The 22,074-nt window shown below is 37.8% G+C and overlaps 1 protein-coding gene across 1 annotated transcript in view; it reads right to left on the reverse strand.

The window, feature by feature from the left end:
- INVS (inversin) overlaps nucleotides 1–22,074 on the reverse strand; it is an 81,955-nt gene that overhangs the window by 41,191 nt on the left and 18,690 nt on the right. The window contains exons 3-4 of the mRNA XM_054002340.1: nucleotides 7,821–7,994; nucleotides 5,546–5,713 (exon numbers count right to left, since the gene is read on the reverse strand). Coding sequence (XP_053858315.1) covers nucleotides 5,546–5,713; nucleotides 7,821–7,994 — 342 coding nt within the window. The remainder of the gene's footprint in view (nucleotides 1–5,545; nucleotides 5,714–7,820; nucleotides 7,995–22,074) is intronic.

Raw genomic sequence — 22,074 nt, forward strand, 5'->3', positions numbered from 1 at the left:
TAACTCGGCCAGCAGGCACCAAAGGTAGTCTGGAAGTCGATATTGATACCTCACTGCTGTCTGAGCAATGGCACAGTGCTTAGAGAAAGCAAAGACAAATGGTTTGGCTAGATGTGATTAAAAATGGGGAAGCAACAGTGATACAGATGCTTGCCTTTTATATTGCTATCACCACAAGACAGTGTTTTTACAAACTTAAAAATGCAATTATAGGTTAAGACGCAAGATGACAGAAATTTTCACTTTACGGGTACATCCATTAGCAATACAATACGGAATGTGAAAATCTGTAAAGTTAGAAGACCTAGAAAGGAATGAGAATCAAACATGATGCTTAGACTATAGAGCTGGAACTGGGTAATATGGCAAAAAGCAGCTAAGAAAGGAGGGGAAGACTGTGAGCTCTGCTGTGTCTGTGCTGTGCTGTGAAGCTCTGTCACTTCAACACAAGTACGAAAAATCCTTCAATTTGGAGAGAAGCTCTTACTACAGCATTAAACTCAGGGCACCACCACTATCACCACAAAAAGGTATTTATACTCAACAAAAAATTCAGTCAACAGATGGATTACCTAATAACAACATTCCTCTATCATCAACTTTAATTTAGCATAGCTAAATTATTTTTTCATTTAAACTTGTTATTAACTTACTCCATTATTAAGCACCTATAGACGTAACTAATTGCAATATAAACAATTAAGCTGATGCATAAAAAAGCCTAGATGAAATCAAGAATACACTCTTTTCAGCCCAGCCAAAGTGCCTCTATACCACTGCATCCAGCATGAGCAACAAACAGGAGGAGTTGAAAGCCTCCAGAGGAAAGCTATGACCCAAGTTGCCACTACTAAAACTTGATGGGACAAATCCACGACTGGTGTGTGGCTACAGGCTGCTCAGAAGGGACAGGACAGGAAGGAGAGTCAAAGTCTTTACAACAGATGGATAGAGTGCAACGTGTTGTCCCTGAAGAACAGCCATGAGCAGGTAGAAAGCCTGTAGGCAGGAATCAGAGACTGAGGCAATAAAGGGAACCCTGTGGTCAGTGTCTACTACAGGCTGCCTGACCAAGGGGAGCCTCTGACAAAGCCTTCTTGCTCCAGCTGCAGGAGGCATTGTGCTGGAGGCTCTTGTCATGCTGGAGAACTTCAACCACCTTGACATTTGTCAGAGAAGCAGCACGGTGAGTTATAGGGAATCCAGGAGGCTCCTGGGATGAATGGAGGATAACTTCTAAAGACAGGTGACAGACAGCCCTAACAGAGGGAATGTGACACTGGACCTGGTGATCACCAAGGCATGCCTGATTAACCCAGTGGCCTTCTATGATGGAGTGACTACACCAGTGGAATGGCTATGGATGTTATTTTTCTGGACTGCTGCAAAGCCTTTGATGCAGCCCCCTACACTGTCCTTGTCTGTTGTTCACTTACACTATCCCACCCACTTGCCGCAGGAAAAGAACAAATAAAAAGTAAAAGGGGCCGAAGCTGCCAGCAGCGGACCACTCACGCTGTGCATGGTGTGTCCCCTGGCCTTGGGAGCGTGGCCAGCCCACACCCAGTGAGGGAAGCCCGGCTGGGTCCATCCCAGCCACCGAAGACTTACCCAACTGGCGTGCTTCAAAAATAAAACTGTGGCGAGGGTCCTCGCTCTCAAAGGCGGCTTCCCGTAGTCATCCGCGGCCAGTGAGAAGTTACGCCTTCCTCCCTCGTGGGCACGGCAGGACAAAAATCTGCATGGTCCCTCGAGGGCGGTGGTGCTTTCACTGACTATAATCTGTAGGACCGATGCCCTGAATTTCAGTCCAGCACGGGGCACTTCCACACAGAGACGGCGGTGTCTGCTACAGCTTGGTGGCGTCTCTCTGCGGCTCGGAAATGCCCCACCTTGGGCGCCACCTTCCACGACCTCAGGCAGACGAGATGCGCTGGCTAGCACCGTCCGTGTGAGGCCGGGTGGCCGCCACATGAGAGGACACCCCAGGGGAACGGTGTCTGCCACCCTGGTAGTGCTGAGCGCTGCGGCGTGGGTAACGCAGCTTTGGTAGCTTCACACGCTGAGAGGAGATGAAGAGATGAGAGAAGAACACTTGTTTGCGAGCCTAAAGAGCCTTTATTCCCCCAGGCATGGTAGGAACAAAGTGCTCTCGGAGTGAATGCAGTGACAAAATTCCGAGGAAACAAAGAATGGCAGCAGGTTAAATAAGGGGTGGGCGGACAGGGGTGGAAACCTGGCTCACCCAATGGGGATAAACGATAAAGGAATGACATTGATTATAACAACCAATGGTAACATAACAGTGGTGGGTACAGAGTCCTGGGACAAATAGAAAGGCTAAGGTGGGGTGATTGATACAGAACTTTCTTGAAGAAGCTGGGGGTGGTTACAAGATTGACAACTGACAGGGAGTGGCAAACCTTGACTGATGGGACTAAATAAGGAGAAAACAGGGAGAGGTGAAAAGATTGACAGGTTACTGTGGATCCGAGTGGCGGGAACTCTCAGGGTAAACAACTTGGAACAAACCACTGTGAGGGAAAAATAGGGAAGTACAAGGAACAAACCTAACTAACATTAATAAAACATCTGACTAAATAAACCCAACCCACAACACTTGTCTACAAATTGGAGAGATTTGATGGTTGAACTGTTTGATGGATAAGGAATTGGTTGGACAGTTGCATACAGAGCAATGGATATGTCTCAATGTCCCAGTGGATAATGACGATGTCCCTCAGGAGATTGTGTTGGGACCAGTGAGATTTAATGTATTCATTAATGACACAGGTGAAGGGATTGAGTGCACCCTCAGCAAGTCTGCAGATGACACCAAGCTGAGTGGTGCAGCTGACAAGCCTGAAGGATGGGACACCATCCAGAGGGACCTGGACGAGCTCAAGAAGTAGACCCCTGGGAAACTCATGAAGTTCAATGAAGCTGAGTGCAAGGTGCTGCAGCCAGGTCAGGGCAAACCCAGTATTAACACAGGCTGGGGGATGAACAGATCAAGAGCAGCCCTGCCAGGAAGGGCTTGGGGGTGCTGGGTAAAGGATGAGAGGCTGGACTAGAGCCTGCAATGAGTGCTTGTGACCCAGAAAGCCAAGTGTGTTCTGGGCTGCATCAAAAGCAGTGTGGTTGGAAGGTTGAGGGTGAGGATTCTGCTCCTCCCTTCTCCTCTCCTGAGACTCCAGTTGGAGTACTTCATCCAGTTCTGGGGTCTCCAGCACAGGGAAGATATCAACCTGCTGGAGTGAGTCCAGAAGAGGCCACCAAGATCATTAGAGGATGGGGCACCTCTCCTTTGCAGAAAGGCTGAGAGAGTTCTCACATGCAGAAGAGAAGGCTGCAGGAAGACCTTACAGCAGCCTGCCAGTACTTAAAGGGGGCCTACAAGAAAAATGGAGAAGGACTATTTACAAGGGCATGTAGTGACAGGACAAAGGGGAATGATTTCAAACTGAGAGTAGGTTTAGACTGGATATTAGGAAGAAATTCTACTGTGAGGGTGGTGAGGCACTGGAACAATTGCCCAGAGAAGCTGTAGATTCGTCATTCCTGGAAGAGTTCAAGGGGCAGGACAGGGCCCAGAGCAAGTTGATGTAGTTGAAGATGTCCCTGCCCATGGCTGGACAAGATGATCTTCGAAAGTTTCGTACCAACTCAAACCATTCTCTGATTCTTTTAATTGTCAGAGTTTAAAAAAACTACAAACACAAACAAACCAAAAAAGTTCTCCAAAAATCCTGGACATGATCATGATTCTGGATTACCTAAAGAGAATCTTTGAGAACACTTTCAGTATGGGGACAAGTATTTTTGACCTTTTTTAGTACATCTGTCTGAGATGGAGTTAATTTTCCTTGCAGCAGCTGGGCTTTGTATTTGTGATTAAAACTGTTGATAACACACCCATGTTTTGGCTATTGTGGAATAGCATGGATTCATTCCTCTTTTTCATGTCTTGCTTCCCTGCTTACCCCAGTGAATGGGCTGGGGGGGGGGCAAGAAACTGGGACAGGACACAGCTGGGACATTTGACACGAACTGACCTAAGCAATACTTCATACCATGTAATATCATGCTCAGCAAATAAACTCAGGGACAACGGGAGGGTAGGAAGGATGCTCATGGCTACACCATTTGTTTTCCCAGGCATGCTTAAGCATGCTGAAGCTTTTTTTCCACTTTCCTGGAAGTGGCTGACATCTGCCTGCTGATGGGAAGAGTGAATAAATTTCCTTTTCTGCATGCATCTCTTGCTTTCTATACTGGGCTGGCATTATCTTCATCCACAAGTCTTCTTGCCTTCCTTCTATTTTCTCTGCCTTGAAAGAGGGCAGGTGGATGAGTGGCTGTGAGGCTGTTGTCTGAGCCCAACACACCATAACTTTAAAAAATATTTGTCTTTTGACTACCTAATGTTTGAAAAAGTCTGTAGTTAAATACAATAATCTGCATGTATTCTGAAGCAAGTTTACTTCTCCAGTGTGGCAGAAAAATAGATACAAATTCAAAGTTTGTGGCAAAATTTTGTTTGTAACAAATTATTTCACAGTTGGATACAGATTACAAATATATTGAATAATCAGCAGTAATACAGAAATACAATCTCTTTGATGCTGGAAAATTCTCTAAAACTATTTTTTATAGTAAAAAAAGTATCAGTAAGATTGTCAGTGTGATTTGAAAACAAGCAAAGAAAGTTTTCATTTTCATATTTAAGGTCTCAGCTTGCCAGCTAATCAGGCAGACAGACATACAAGTCCTTGTAGTTAAAGTACAATCACTATGTGTCTACTTCTGAAAGACTTTTGAAAGACAAAGATACAGGAAGATTGTTCTAATGTGACAGAAAATTTAAATTGAGGCTTCTGTTTCTTTCCATGTTAGTGAAGCTCAGAAATTTTCACAAAATAAAAATCAAGGTAAAAATCAAGCTGAGCATATGATTTCATGGTTCCAATTATAGCTGTCATTGCAGAAGTTAAACTCAAATATTGCAGAAGGATAAAATATGCTATCAAGGAAACAGTATTAAATTCATACACAAAATTACGTAGAAAAGTCTCTCAGAAAACTGATTGTGGGCTGACTGACAATTGATCAAATATTTCCCAGAATTCTAACTTGAAAAATTAAACTAAAATTTTCAGTACAGATAACTAGACATAAACTTTCAAAAAAATGAAGGAAAGACACCTAACAAAGAAATCAGTGTGCAAAATGGAACTGAAATGAGCAATATGACTGGCCATTTTATCCATGAAAACTTTTAAGTCTTTCCCCTCCTCCTCCCCTTACAAGACTTAGAGCAAAGACATTCACCCATAGAACTCAAAATAGACTCTTTTTGAGAGAGCAAAAATATTTAGGATTATTTCTTACAAAGTTCTGGATATTAGAAAAAGCAAATTATTTCATTCTTAAAAAGTCAGTGGATGAAAATGAGAAATCTTAAGAGAATAAAAAAAAATACTTCTATCAGAGGAAAGTAGGAAGGACAGAAAATGTTATATACATATATAGTAGACTTTCTTACCAGAATACATTTCACTGTGTGGATTGCACTAGGGTCCTTGTTGTTAGCTGCCCAGTGAAGTGGGATTTTCCCTTCAATATCAGGAATTCCAATATTTGAATCATGTTTTATGAGAAGTTTCACGTGCTCTGGGTTATTGTAGTAGGCACTCCAATGCAATGCAGTTTGCTGCAATACAATTTTCACAAACTTTTTCAACATGTTGAAAAATTGTTGAAACATTAAAATTGGCTAAAACCAGCTTTAAACAACAGGTAAATAAGCAGCATTTGTTATACTTCAATAAAGAGGACTGACAAAAAACTGAGCGCACGTACCTGGGGTGACTGACAAATGAAAATCTGTGAAAACAGGCTTTGAACAATGCTGAACAAGTGGCCCATTTACCTTAGTAAGAGCAGATCATCACACACCTACTGAGGTCTGAGTCAGGTCTAAGCTGCACCACCTTATATGAGATCCAAACTGAGAACTTGGAACATAAGTATCTCTGGCAGGAGACTAACTGCTTTTTATGAAGATTTGTTGGACTATGGCAAGAGAAAAATGTACATGCCACTTAGCACTGCCCTGATGGCTATTTGGTGCAGCAGTGCAGACCCAGAGAAATATCTGTGCTTGGTATTAAACAATGACATCCAAGCTAGAATGATGATCTGACCAGGCCTCAGCACCAGAGATGCACTATAGAACAACTGCAGTGATTAGTGTGGTCCTTCTTAAATTTCAAATTCTCTTGGGACAACACAAATTGACAGAGACCACTCTCCACTAGGGGAAGGTGACACTATGCTGACACTGGACTTGGATCCACGCTCCTATTGCCAATTCCTGACTGTCAACAGCATTTTTGCAGGCCTTATCAATGTTCATAATTACATAAGCAAACCAGTGTGTGGGGGTTTCTTAACCAGCAAAACACTGGAATATTAACAAGTATTTCATTTACCAGACACACATCTCCCAACTGCCAAGAAACAGAGAGTTATAAGATAAAGAACAATTTTTTTTCCCAGCTCTCTTACCCCCTCACCCCTACTGAACATTACCTGGTGCTTTGATTGGAAACAGAGAAATAACTCTTGCAGGACATTTGTGTAGAGAAGTACAATACCCTGGATTAGCACCCTTAAACAGTGACATGGAATATGTAAGTTCACTATCATAGCCTTAATTTCTCTGTGAAGGAAGAAGACAAAAAAGAGCCTATTTGTGTTTGTTGCTGCCAGCTGTTAGCTTAGTACCATGGTAACAACAATAGATGGCCCAGCCTTTTCTTCTGCTTGCCACTCACTGAAGAAGAGCTCCACAAAGTGCCACCACAGCCTTGTACCAGTAAAAATTTGTAAAACACAGTAAAAACACTAAATTAATTAGTGTTATTTATTAAATGGAGCTGACCAGTTTTCCTGGAAACTGACAGTTGCAATGAAAGCAGAAAGTTTTGGTTACCAGAAGGCCAAGGTAACCTTGGTTCATTGACTTCTCTCACCTACAACTACTTTCAGTCAGTTACAGACATGGAAGCAGATATAAAGGACACTTGTTCTCCCTCATGTCCAGGAATTGAACAAAAAATTGAACAAAATTTGACAATTTTGATGTGCACAGTTGCAGCAAGGAAACTGAAAAGGCAATGTGCCCAACAGGGTCAAACAGGTCGCACTCTGTGCCCGAGATCATCTTTCTCCAACCTGAATTCCATTTTTGGTACTGTGACTACTCATGAGATGAACTGGGAGAAAAGCGCTCCATGTTTTGTGGGGAATCTGGCAACGCTTTAAATACTGGCTTGGGAATCTGCTGAACAGGCAAGGTTGCTAAATGGTTTTGGATGGTTTATGCATACCTTTGTTAATTAATTAGCATGGTCAGGAAGTCAGCATGACCTCTCCAGAATGACTGCTGTAATTATAGGCAGTTTTCTAGTGACTCTTATAATTAAAAGATTCTAAATGTGAGGTTTTTCAAAGGCAGAAAAGCAACATAAGCACATGCTATCCAAACTCTAACAAACATTACAATGTTACAGGAAGACTTGGATGGTTTTTGAATCCTCTATTGCTGTAACTACTCTCAAGAAGAATGTCAGTGGAGCCAGTGCAATGAACTTTGATATCACTATCAGGAAAATATTAATATTTCTTCTTTGAAGACCTATAACAAGTTTACAACAAATAATTTTTTGCATACGACCACTTGATGTAAAACCAATTTCTAAAGCTGCTACAAATCTTAAAATAAGCAGTTGTCTTAAAATGAGAAGTACTTTTACCTTGTTTCTGTCCTGGGTATCCACTTCTCCAGGTGCCATATGTTTTAACAACAAAGCTAAACATTTTGGACTTTTGTGACGTGTAGTCAAATGTAATGGTGTCATATCCTCTAAGTCCTTCTGCATCCAGTTCCCTCTACGAGCCAGTAAAAGTTTCATAAAGCGGTAATTTCCCTGGGTAAAGAAAAATATCAGAAATTTATGTCAGTTTATCAAATCAAGTTATGATACTTAGATTTTTTTTTGAACTGTATTATAGTGTCTAAAAAAGCTTGAAGCAAAACAGCTCAAAGCTTTGGAAACATCTAATGAACTTTTTTTTTTGTTAACATGAACTCTTCATTTTTAGGTCTCTCATGCTAGATATTTATATCTAGCTTTAGATATTTATATTCCATTAGCAGAATAAGACAGGGTTCATTATTACTGGAAATTCTGTAATATTATCAGAGTTTCTTAACTGTTTAACCTCAGTAAAAATCATGTAAAAACTGAAATAAGATCATTACACGCTGGTTTCAGCAAGGTAAACAGTTATCAGATGAGGAATAAAACTAAACATGAAGAAAGAATATAATTTCCAAAATGAAAGTGAGAAAAATAATCAGGAATGATTCAGAAAGACAAAATGTACTCATCTGAATACACAGCAAATATCTACAAAAGGGATCGTTTCTTACATTTTTAAATTGAGAACTGTATGAGTTTTGGTCTACAATATATATAATAAATGAATGGGGCAGCTAGCTTTTCAACACATTGAAAAATACTTCACACTAGGACTTTCACTAGGTTTTCACTATGTTTTCAAAAGAAATATCATAGAAATGCTTCTTTGATATAAATATAATGATATAATAAATAAGGGCAGATCCCAAAAAACCCAATCTGGTTTTATTTCCAAATCACTGAAGAAGCTAGTGAAAAATTAAAGACATGAACATGCAATCATGAAGAAGCTGTACTGATTTAGTAGTAGAGCCAGCCTTGACTTGCTACTACCCCTTGCTTGAAAGTTATTTTCCATATAGGAGAGATGCTACATACAACATTTTGATGCTTCCACTTCCCAAAGTCTATGCGTTTATCAAATCACCTTCAGCAGTTAAGTTGCAATCAAGGACAAGAAACTGCTGGAGTAATAACTCATTAAAGCAAAACATCTGCACCTGCCTTCAGTCATCATGATTTAAACACCTCTGTTCTTTTCATAATCTAACTTTTGACCTTTCCTAAAATGAAGAGTGTGTTGTCTTCTACTTTTGCTCACTGTCTTCCAGTTTTTCCCCAAGATACTAGTTTTTGCCAATTTCCCATACAGATCATTACCTATAACTATAATGAAAATAGAAAGCTCAGAAGAGAAGATAAATTGTACTAATTCTCCCCCACTCAGGGAAAAGCTGGAGCATTTGATGAAGCTTTATTAGACAATGTATAGAGGAAAGGTGACACGCAAATCAATAGAAGTCATGTCTTTGGATTCTTGTGCTTATGAAACTACCTGCAAATTAACATACTTCAGTCTGCTACAATTCTTTTATAAATTCTGCAGGTTAACTTAGTCCCCTTAGGCTGTCTTTGGAAAAACAATGAAAAAAGGCAAATAAGTAGACAAGGGCAAGCAGTGCTAATGAACGGGGGCACTTTAGTATCTCATAAGGCTCAGAATTGCAAATTGCTTTTGTCAGCGGAATGGTAGGATGGAGTCAAGCCAAAGGATTCTGGAGGCCTCCACAGCATCCAGTACCAGAGCATAAAAAATATTCAAATTTCATTTTTCAATGCAGCCATAAACATTGGAAGGGCATACTTTATAAAAAAATCACTGTTCTGGTTTTTATCTAATAGCAATGGAAGATTTGAGTTTTACGGATGCAGTATAGATTTCATCAAGTATGGCCAAAATAAATGAATGTGAGTTTTTTTCCCCTGTTACACTATTTTATTTTAAAACACAAATCAGGGAAAGCAAATCATGAATGAGCTCAGACAAAATTATCTCATTCTGCTTCTACCTTTTATTGTTACTAATCCTTGCTCGTCAGTGACAGCTTACAGGAAAAGTCTGCCACAGAATCTACCACACACCTGCCTGAACATGCAAACTTCTCTTGCCAGAGACAGCACAGCTACTACAGCATTCCCAGTGAGAAGTGACCAAATACATATTTTTCTTCTGCTGGGTGTCAGGGAAAGCATAAGCTCAGGATTTTATCCCTTTAGTACACAGACACATAGCAAGGCATACTCCGAAGTACAGGGGCAGAACAGCATGATGTCTGCAGAGCTCCTGAACTACAGAGAACACACTCAGAATTAATTGATTATAAACTTGGAGTTAGGGATGAGAATACTGTACAGGCAAATATGAGAAAAATTTACAAAACTCATTAAAAAAGAAAAATTAAAACTAGCAAAAAAAATCTCAGTGTATCATGATGTGGTTGGCAATTAGACTGGAGGAAGACAGTATTAAATAACTTGAGAGAATATTAGTCTTGGAAGAAATATAGCTGTTTTTCTCCATCACAGACGATAATACATTTGGGTTATTTTCAACATTTCCTGCACACAGTGCATGCATACCCACAAGAGAAAAAAAACCAAACAGTTTTGTCTTGTTGATGGGTACTTATTGGAAGATTTATAAGTATATTCTGCTTTTTGAATGAATTCTACTGTAAAAAAGACTAGAAGTTAAAATAATGCATAAAACTAACTTTTATTATTAGAATTTCTCTCCCTATACTGTATTTTATATTTGCTATTACACATTTTTCCATCAGTTACTACTACATTATTCTCTTGCATGCTTAGACAACAAATCCTTCTCCTTAGCAAATGTATTTTTAATAAATCCCTTCATTCTGAAACAAAAAGATTCTGTTTCTTCTGAGTGATTTAAGATTTTTTTAACACTACCACAGAAAACACCTGTACTTGCATTACTTATTTGAATTATCTTATTCATGCTTTTGCTTCTGACTACTGTTCTGTTCTTTAGTAATACCGTGAATTTTGCTGTCTTCCTTTCACTTGTTAGAAAACAATACTGTGCTTTTTAATGACAATGGAAAATTTTCCCACCTTCAATTGATTACTGCTTAAGTTTGTAAGTATGGAATGTATCAACATGCCTTGAAGGCAGATGTAATTTAGGTCTTATTAGGTAGAGGGAGGGAATGCTTAATTTGAAAAGCCAATTCCTCTGTTTTTATAAAATTTTTGTGTATAGAAAGTCTTCAAGCTGGTTAGGTTTTTACTCATAAATCATGCACTTGACTGGCCTAAATATTCCTGGGCAGCATGAAGCTCTCTGAGTCAGTCTGTGGTCTCTTAGCATTGATAGTGACTCAAAATGTATTCTATTATAAACAGAAAACATTATGAGCAAACAGGATTAAATACTTGTACAGAAAACTTGGTTCCTGGCAGCCAAAATTTACCATTCCAATACCAACTCTTAAAATTCCTTTAGATTCTATTAGAACTATTTGAAAATCAAAATATTTGACTCTGCAAACTACAGCAGAGTTTCAGAGAACAGCTGACTTCAACATAATCAGAAGAAATACTTCAGCTATTTCAAAAATTCAGCCACAGGTACTAACTGCAATGATGGAGAACACATTTTTTGGCAGACAGTTCAATAAGCAACCATGGCTCTGCCATCAAGTAATGACTTCAAAGAAAGCTCTGGACCCCAAGCTAAACTACTAAGCAATCAGAAAAACTTTCCTTTCCTGAATGTTTTAATAGAGAAGAGAGTTATGGAAGAAATATTTTAGTCAGAATCAATGAATTTGCCAGAATTTAGATTATCCCTGAAATTGAAAAAAATATCCCCAAAATTGCAAGTTTGGTCATTAAAAAAAGCTGTCTAGTATGTATATTCAATATGATTCTACTGCCAGGGAAAGGTTTCAGTGGAAAATTACTGGTAAATTTTTCTACCTAGTTTTCTGGCTCTACAAGAAAATGTTGTTTATTTCTTTATTAATCTAAAGCAGCTTTTCCAACCTATTTTCTCTCCCTGGCTTTTTGAGGAAGTGTAGTAGGAGAGCAGCTGGGTGGGCATCTGTCAAACAGCCACAGTCAGGCTGTCCCATATGGTCACCTAAGTGAAAGGCTGAAGAAGAAATGAGCTCTGTTCAGTGGTGCTATAATTCTAATCACAGGTTGATGCTGAAACTACTGGTTGCATTACCAATGCACTACAAACATCGGCCTCACATGTCACATCTTTCCACTCTGCACAGTCCACGGAGTCCTGCTCTGAGTCACTCAGTGCCACGTGGCTCTGTTTCAAATACTTCCTCAGAAGTTAAGTATTTTTCCCAGCAAATTTGAAGTATTTCACAAGCATACAAACTTGCTTTAAAGAGTACACCTGGGTTCTAGAAACGTTTTACTGATGTGCAATAGAGGTCTGTGAAAATTTATTCCCATTCTCATCCCACTATTTCTTGGTGAGTTAACTTGGTCATTATATTAAGCTGTGTGCTTCTACACTGACTAACCACTTCTCCTACCCTGTAGTGTGGGTACATCTCTGACACTAAACTTTTCATATTCAGATTTTAAAAACACACTGCATAGATAAATACAACACAACATAAATAAACACAACACCTTTTATAAGGGGAGAAACTGAGCTGTACAAGGTAAGGCTGAGTCAGAGGAATATGTGCATCTCTCCAAGCACAAAGGCACACCCATAGTTAGGCTACCATCACATCATCATCAGTAGGTTAAAAGGGGACAATGAAAATAGAAAAATTGCTCATTTCCCTATTAATTGCTGAGACCACATTTTCAAAAACCATAACAATTCTCATCCACATGAAGTACTTAACATGACTTGAAAGACTGGTCTGTAATAATTTACAATGTAGAGCACATGAGCTGACAACTGTTACAGTACAGCTAGGCTCGATTTTCAGAGTACCTACAATGGGCCTGTAAAGATTTAGGGCACTGTAAGGGTTGCTAGAGGAACTGGGGAAAAAGCAGCCCAACATCTCTATACAACCTCCTGGTAAAAACAGCAGGGGTCATTAAAAAGAATGCCAAGCTGTTAAACCGTGAAGATGCTACTTTGGCTCCACTCCAAAATTACATACCTGCTTTCCCAGGACTGGGAACAGACAGACCAAAAGAACACAAACCCTTACAAAGGAGGTGGTTTTCAAGGGCTTTTCATTGCTGACAGTCATAAGCACTGAAGATGCAGTCAGGGCATACACTTGCAGCAGAACAGAAAGCCTTAGAAATATTTACAGAAAAACCACAAATTAGAACTGAAGGTTAAAATTGACCCTCTGGATTAGTAAATCCATCCTCTAGCACCATAGGGAGTAAGAACATCTAATCCTTTTCAAAAAATTCCTAGTGATTTCTTTTAAGTGGAATTACACTGTTCAGGATTTTTTTCCTCCCAGTTCTCTGTTCCAGGCTCGGGCTTTTAGGTTTTGTTTCTTGTTTGGATTTTTTTTTTTTAAGCCAACACACACACAAGGACACATTTTATTCTTCTACCCATGAAAATACAGTGTGGCCTTTAAAATCTAAACAGGCATTGGGGTTTTTAACTCAGTAACAAAGGATAAACCCTACACTGCCCTCAAAAAAATCACTTGCTTTCTACACTCATTCTAGTTGGAACTCTCCTATTTTGAACACAAGTAAGTAGAGATTACAGGGCTACCAGAGGGGGTCCCACAAAGTACCCTACTGAATCCCAATGACACTTGTCTACTGCTAGTGCATCTATCTTGTCAGATACACCTAAAACTGCATTTCTCCCATAAATGAAGTACATTCTCTAATCAGTTAGCACATTACATCCTTCTCAGTCATGTTTCAAATAATAAATTCATAATACAAAGAATAAATCATTATGTGTGTTGTCCATCGTCCCCCCCTATCCACCCCTGGGACTTGCACTTTGGACTATAATGTTTCTAATGATTTCCATTACTCTCAGTATTCCTATTGTTCTGATATCCTAGCCACTGCCATCCTCTCTTTGACTGACAATCATGCCTAACACTGTGCCACTCCTAAGTATCCTTTAAAAAACATACTACTCATGATTCCAAGTTTGCTCATGAAAAATACTGACTAATATTAGATTCGAGTGCAACTGTCAAGGACTTCTAACACATGCCTTCTGATCTTAAAGCTCATATTTCAACTGTATCTGTTTTCAGTTCATTATCATTATTCAGTAAATAATAATTTACCATTCTCTTACATTTTGTGTCCTAATTTCTAATTAAGCTTGCAATTTTCCATCTAGCACCACAGTTAATATTTTTGTACAGGCCTAAAAAGGCAACCTATTGAATTTATTTCTATGAAATGAGCTAACTAAATAACCAGTTACTCTTAAAGAACCTACTGCTGACAGAAGGTGCTCATTTTACCCAATTTTCTATTTCTGCATACATATTTATCCCCATATAATTTCAAATTCTTATATGCTTCTGAGGTCAAATAGGCTGCCTCTCTCAGCTACTTCCTTCTTAAACATTACTTACCACTATTTTATAATGTTATTGAATACCATAATTTCCGTAATGTCACAATTCCTAAAGAATGATTCATTGATTAAAATTCTTTTGCACCTTATCCCTTGCTGTTTCTGTATTCATGAGATGAGATTTACAAAAAATCAGGCATTAACCACTGACCACAGCCCCAAACAGAGAGCCCTGCAGTAACTAAGGCTGGTCAGCAAGTGTGCAGCAGAGTGCAAGTGGTAAAACAGAGGCTCCACAAAATCAGGAGCACAAAGGTCAGCCTATTGAAAGGGGTGTGTTTGAAGACAGCAGCGCAGCAAGTCCACCAACCACGACAGAAAGTATTTCAGAGATCTGATAATTATACATCTCTGCCATAGATTAATAATTTATTAGCTTATTAAATTTTGATTGTTGAAATATATTCATTATTAATTAAGCAACACTTATGTAAGACATTTTAGCAAAATTTTCTTAGCAATCTTTTGTGAAAAGATAGACTATTTAACAATCAATAAATCCTTTTTAGAAGAATATAATATATAATTCTGTTACTTTTACTCTTTCACAAACAGAACAGCACAATATTATTACAGTTAAATTAATTGCAAAGATAAAACATCTCCTGTTCTAATACTACACCAATTGTAACATGGGCAGTGATTATACAACTATTAGATAATTATTATTGTATTTAAATATTAATAATGTTTTAATTTTTCTTTTAAACTCTTAAATAGTATTTAAGAAAGTAGAGCTGGAATGTATATATAACAGCATCTTAAGAACAGAAAAACTGATTATATCATGGGTTATAGCATACGTACTCACTCATGTACACTTTTCATTTGCTTCAGACCCAGACTAAGAACTGGTAATGTACATTGAAATTTAGCATACCAGGCCACTGATCTCCTTCTCCAGAGAAACACAAATATACAGATAAATAAATAAATAAATGCATGTAAAAACCCCAAAACAGAGTGCGATGATCTTTTAATAGTCAGATGAGATTAGTTAAGCCTTTTAAACCCAGGACTCCTTAGAAGTTGGAGTCAAGACGTAATTGTTGCTTGTGCCTGAAACACAAAAATGTCTATACTTCTTAATAGTGGCACATCAGTTTCTAAAGCCAGTAGAAATCTATACCTTGACAAATACTAAATCATATTGTACACTCAGACACTCATGGAGGTAAAATATGTACAACGTGAAAGTATTTCAGAATTCACATTTCAGTATTTCAGTATTTTATATTTCAGATTTTTTACCTTAAAAACCCAAGCAGAACATATCAGCCACTTGGCACTGTATTAAGACACTTTGCCAACAGATTAGCACAGATGCTAAAGCCAAAGTTGAGAACAGCTCTTTGCTGTCAGATGCTTTCAAGAAGCAGTGAAAGTAAAAAACTTCAACTCCTTAATTGCTAGCTAAGCCTTTGAAAGACAAATACATCCATGAGGTTTCCCTTTAAAACAAAAATAAATTACCTTATAACTAAATTTAACCTGCTTATCTTCACAGGGTAGAAACCACTTTTTGGTCTACTCCATCTTACAGAAGATAATCTTACTGCATAGACGAACATGCTCCCTTTCCAGTGAGGAGGTGCTGAAGAGAGGATGCTTTACCCTACAAATAAACTTTGTACAAAATAAACAAATTTTCAAACCTCAAATTTTTTAAAAACCTTGGAAAGGAAAGGGGCTGTGCACGTGGTTTCTTTAGAGGCTGTTTAATCTTTTAGCGTCACTTTGAGAAGAGGCGTATTCTAAGAATGTCAGAAACCACTTGGAATGATGTGGACTCTGTCACCAACACCTACCAGTTTCAGTAGCTTTTCAGGAAACAAACAAAGCACTTAGAAAAACAGAATCTATCATATTTCTAATTTGATACTATAGGAACAGACTACTGTTCCAAAAGTAACTGAAATCCATACATCAAAAGGAGTATTTTGATATGCTTATATTATCAGCTACTTGCCAGAAATCTCACAAGAATTCTTCAGAAGAAAAACTATTAAGAGAGGCTAGCAAGTAGATATATGAATTTAATTGCAAATAACAATTATTTGGATTTATAAGTTAGCACTTGTGTTTTGAAATCTTACCTATGCATGAAATACTAGAGCTTCTTGTCTTCTAGTACACTGAAACTGAACTCATATTGCCTGGTTACAACAGCTATAAGCCCTGTAAAATCTACCCTTTACTGTATATGACTGCACCATTCTTACACTCCTTGAATATCAGTAAATTGTTTTAAACAGCTCCTGAAAAAAAAAACAAGGTCAACATAGCTACTTAGAACCCCAGTTTCTAGCTAAAATTAGTAAAATTACCATCAAAATATCAGGCTGCCTCTCTGGTTATCACTATCTAAGAATTAACACCTTGATTAACAATGTAACAGAAAAATAAAAGTAAGAGAAAATCTTTAGGATTATTTTTTTAGACATAACCCTTAGCAGACATCCATTGGATCATAGCTTTGGAAAAAAAAAACCCAAAAAAACCTGTAAACTCTTAATTACCTCTGCGTGGACAAGGATGATGGCATGCCTTCTATCTAGCAAACCACTGGTGGATTTAAATATGTAATGCTCTGCTAACCCCCTCAAGTCAACCATGACAAAAACATCACTGATTTTTGACATTGGGTTTAATCTCAAGAAGTACCCTTTTAGCAACTTTGTTAGCAGCATTCTAGACTCAAAAGTAAAACACTCAACTGGAGAAAATCTCTCAGACAGCTGAACAGAAACCTTATTTACCAGATTTCAAGCTGAACGTGTTCATCTGTCAGGCAATACATCAGCAGAGAACATCAGCATGACTTGAGGCCAGTTCTGACTATCAGACATTTTGACTGAAAGCAAGACAGTGTCTCAACTACGAGCAATTCTCCCTAAAGCCTCTTGCAAGATTGGCTTTACTCTCTTGGTTTCCATAGGAATAGACAGAACTATCAACTGGCACACAGTTAAAGAACACAATAGAGAAGACAACAGACCAGTGCTGTAAATGCCAAGGTAAAACAGTTTCCCAGCATAGGCTGAAAGAAAATAGGTGTTTGTATCTTACAGCCTTTGACCTCGTTTATCCAAGGCCTACACATGTTGCTCCTATGTAGTGTTCTTAGCTCTTCAGCAATAAATGTTATGGTCAACCTATAGAAATTAGTGGCTTCCATGTAAAAAAACACTTCAAGGATGAAAATGCAATTAGCATTCTCATTTCCAGTTGATCTCTTCCACTGTTACTGAACTTGTTTTCCTGTAGTGTTCTTTTGAAGTCACTGAGGCAGAAGCACCCACAACACACAATCTCTAGGGATTTACGACAAAGCCTGAGACACATCAACCATATTTACAGGATCACTGCCCACCTCTCCATAAAAAATCAAACACTAAGCTTTTGAAAAACACCTTATTTCAAAAAATAGTGATTTGAAAGCTTTGTCAAAAAGTACTGACTCTCTCCTCCCCAAAAATACAAGGACTAAAAAATAGTTACTACGTTCATTTTCTTCATCTTAATGGCTTTGAGTTGAACTGTCTTGAAATAGAGCACTGTAAAAAAACTATGAAAATATATACCTGAAACAGATGTACACCTTTAAAAAAATCTAATAAAAATGTTACAAATCACAGTATAATCCATGACAGAATTCTACCTGAAAACAAGCCTAAATAACAGCCATTAGTCCAGTCCAAGTCTTTTTATCCTACCTTTGTGCAGTACTACTTCATTCTGGAAGCAAGCTAATTGCCATTACTACTAAGCATCACTCTGACTAGTACTGTGTCACTACTGCCTTGTACTTCTTAATTGCACCCCTCTATGTGCATGTCATGTCCTTCCAGACTGCTGGAAGCAACAACACTTGCAAAGTGAAAGCGTTGCATATATGCTTATTTTTGAGCACAGCTTCATGGAATTTTTTGTTATTATTTTAGCTGCTGTTTTATCTGCAAATAAATGCATGCCTTTTATGTGATTTAAATATATTTAAAACATATTAAGTCCTATAACAAACTGCTGTGTGAAATAATTGCAAATCTACCTATCAAATTCTATTGGATGAGAAAAGGTCTCCAGCCACAGCGAAACCTCCAGAACTATTACAAAAGTAGACAGACAATCCATATTGAAAACAATCAACAATAAAGGTAGCTTTACTCCTAATTTAAATAATTATTCAGACATTTCAGGCTACTTTTACATATGGCATAATTTTATAGTTTCTATAGACACTGCAGTGATGTTTGATATTTAAAATGAAGCCATAATCTATTTACAGTACTGGTAAATAAATCAAAGCCTTCATAATCTATTCAAACTGTATCCTAGCAGTAATAAAAGTACTAGATTTATTTCTCTTTGTTCAGACTAGAAGCAGATAAAATAACAGCTCAAGGTTGGTGCTGCAAAGTCTTCCCATATCCACACCATATTAACAATGTTGAAAAAAAACATTCTTTGTGTATCTCTCTATCTATGTTTAAATGTTCCCATCATAAGGCTGAACACACACAATTTATATTCATAAAATAAATCAGTTAATATTTTAGCAAAAATTATTCCTTATTAGTAAAAACTGGTAATATTCTTCCTTATTCCTTCATTAATTAAAAAAAAAAAAAAAAGTGTAACAAAAGACAGCTCCAAACCACTCTACAAAGAGACAAGAATATTTAGAATCTTAATAGGCAAGTTAAATTAATTTTGTATTTTATGAAATGCTGATATTAGCTGTTGCTTTTCAGGCAGCAACAGAATTTGCTTATGCAGTTAATACATATCAATTTTGACTTAAGTGTGATTCACTTTATTCTCTTTAATCAACAATTTAACCAACTGTTTACAGACAAAGAGAGAGACAAATGAAAGATTAGTGCTCCTGGAGTTTGTGGCTGGCCATAAGATCTGAATTTATTTTTCAAATACCTCCTGTAGCAGTAGGCTTGCACGCTGAAGACATCCTATCTAGTATCCTATTGATTAAAATGACAAGCCTGAGCATCAGATTAAGGATGTGTCAGACACCTGATAGAAGATTCCTGGAGATTTCAGCAGAAAGGTGTCCTGTTTCAAAATGATCTATTGCTGGTACTTCATGTGTTGAAGCGTATGTGGGTACATTTAACACAAAACTAATTTGCCTGAAGTTAGAATAACATTTATAATCAGTGAAAACAAATATCTTCCCTTTTTTTTCTGCAGAATAGCTGGAAAAAGACATCTTATTCCAACAGAAATCACCCTACAGTTCACAAAATTGGACTAAACCAAACTGATGAGCTAATAATAGTGGAAGTTCTGTTTTAATTTGTCAGTGCCAAATCTGGACACAAACAAGTAAGTGGTTTCTCAGTCCCAACAACAATATTTCTTTTCATAACCATTAAAGATCACTCGTGGGGTCAGTTGCAGAGGGGCAATTAATGCAAGAATGATGTTTTAGAAAGGACACTCAGACAGGGAAATGTCTTTGTCTGCAAAGGTACTTTTTAAGGTACAGACTTGGCAGCAGACATCAATGTCCTGGGAGAAGAGCTGGACAAGTCTCTTGAGCACCAAGGCATGCCACAATGCTAAACATGCTCAAGGAACAAAAATAAGTGAAACAAAATGAATTCTATTCAGTTCTGAAGTGTAACTCTCCAAGTACTGCAAGCACCATGTTTAAAAAGAAAATACCATTTTTAAGATGCAACCATTATCTTCAGGATCAAATGATCGAGAAATTTTCACCTGCCCTTTGAACAAAGCAAAATGAGAGAGAGGAGGCAGCTGTTTGACAACAATACATAGGAGACAACCAGCAGTTGAAATCAGGATAATTAAGTGAACTTAAAAGAGCCAAACATCAAGCAATATGGAACAATGTTCTTACAGGAAAAAGCACTGCTCATGCCTGAACAAATTATTTGTCTTTGCTGGGCATATTTATATCATGTTCAGTTCTAGCTGGTCTTTGCAACAAAATCTCTGAGTTGAAGTTATGCACCAATACTTTTCCAGACTTAAATACTCATTTAAGATGTTTTTTTAAGACAGGATTGCTTTACCTACTCACTCTTGGTAACTGAGAATCTTCAAAAATTAATAGAAATGATTTTATTTATTGATAGTAACCTGAAAAATTATTGTTATGGAAGAGGATTTAGCAAAGATCAGAAAAAGTAACAATAGGTGAGTCCAGAAGCTCTTCTAAATTTTACTCACAAAAGTATGCATTGAACTCAATAGATGAAAATAAAGTAATTCTACCAGCTGGCTGCACAGATATTTAAGATATCATTCCATATGCTATGCAGAATTAGTTCCTTTTCACTGGGAAACACAACACAAGCAGAGCTCCTCAATGTTCTGCCACCATGGTTTGCACTTAAACCATATTTGCAAAATCTTTTAGAAAATCACTGCAGTTGGAGGCATTCCTTTTCTTATTATTTTAATGACATTTCATATTCAAATTTCAAGTACTTGAGAGCAAGACTGCTCAAGAGAAGCATGAGGATGATAATACGATATATATTCTGGGCCTGACAATATCCTCCTTGGATTATTTCAAGCACACAAAGCATGGTGGCAAAAGATATAAACTCAAGTGGAGGAAAGGAGGAGAGTTGCCAGAGCAAGAAGTGAAACAGACATGCAGAGAAGTAAAATTACATCAAGTTTGAAAATGGGAGAGAGTGGTTTGTACAAAGAAAATTAATCAGTTAGGTTAATGAAAATAGCTGTGATATTGCTGGAGAAAAAGAGAAAGAAAACAACACCCATCCTGATGTCTGAGCTGGAGAAAAAAATGGGAAAAACTGGGGAAACCACAGACCACTGCCATGGCAAGGCAGTTGTCTGGGAAAAAATATTGGGTAAGGATTTTTAAAAATGAGGGAGTTAGAAGGTGGGTGCTGCTGCCTATTTTCATACAAAGTGTTTGGTAAAATTCTAGAAATTAAGATACTGAATTATGACACTCTTTTTATCACAATGGGTAAAAAAAAAAAGATGGAACTTTGCAAAAAAAAAAAAAATCAGGGAAATGGATAGATTTTTAATAAGGCAAATATATAATTAAAAAAATAAATAAATAGGCCTGAGCTTGCTCATTTTACCACAGTGTGTCTACATTGCAGACAACCACACAGTGCAGAAATGCTGGGTCAGCTTCATAGATATTATGGATACTGAAGCCAACCAGGCCACAGCAGCACAATACTTCTGTAGCTCAGCAACCCTCAGCACACTTCAAGCTGTGAGAGTAGGCTATGATGTCACTTCTTCATCTGTCCATCCTGTAGCTCACACCAGAAGGTTAAATGTGCTTAAATCAGGTTAGTCAGACTCAAAAATAAATATCAAGATCATAAAGTCCAAGTTGGGGAAGCAATGAAACCAAGCAGAGGAAGATAAGTCAGGAGAACTGGATTATCAGAAAACAAATGACAGAGGTACAGTACCTGTCAGATAAGTAATTGCAAACTCAAAAATTATTCATCACACATGAATTCAGGCTCTCACGCAAAGATGGGCGTTTGAGAGCATGGCAGTTTATCTCAAAGGGATAAAACCCCCATGATTCCTGACACATAATGGCACTGAAACGTGATAACGGACAATCCGTTCAAGATTTCTGCCTCTGCAATACTTACACTATTGTACTCATCTATGAAGATAAACCTGAGATTAAGGATGGGTTTGCCACTGTTT

Source organism: Vidua macroura, chromosome 1, assembly GCF_024509145.1.
Source record: "Vidua macroura isolate BioBank_ID:100142 chromosome 1, ASM2450914v1, whole genome shotgun sequence".
NCBI classification, from domain to species: domain Eukaryota; kingdom Metazoa; phylum Chordata; class Aves; order Passeriformes; family Viduidae; genus Vidua; species Vidua macroura.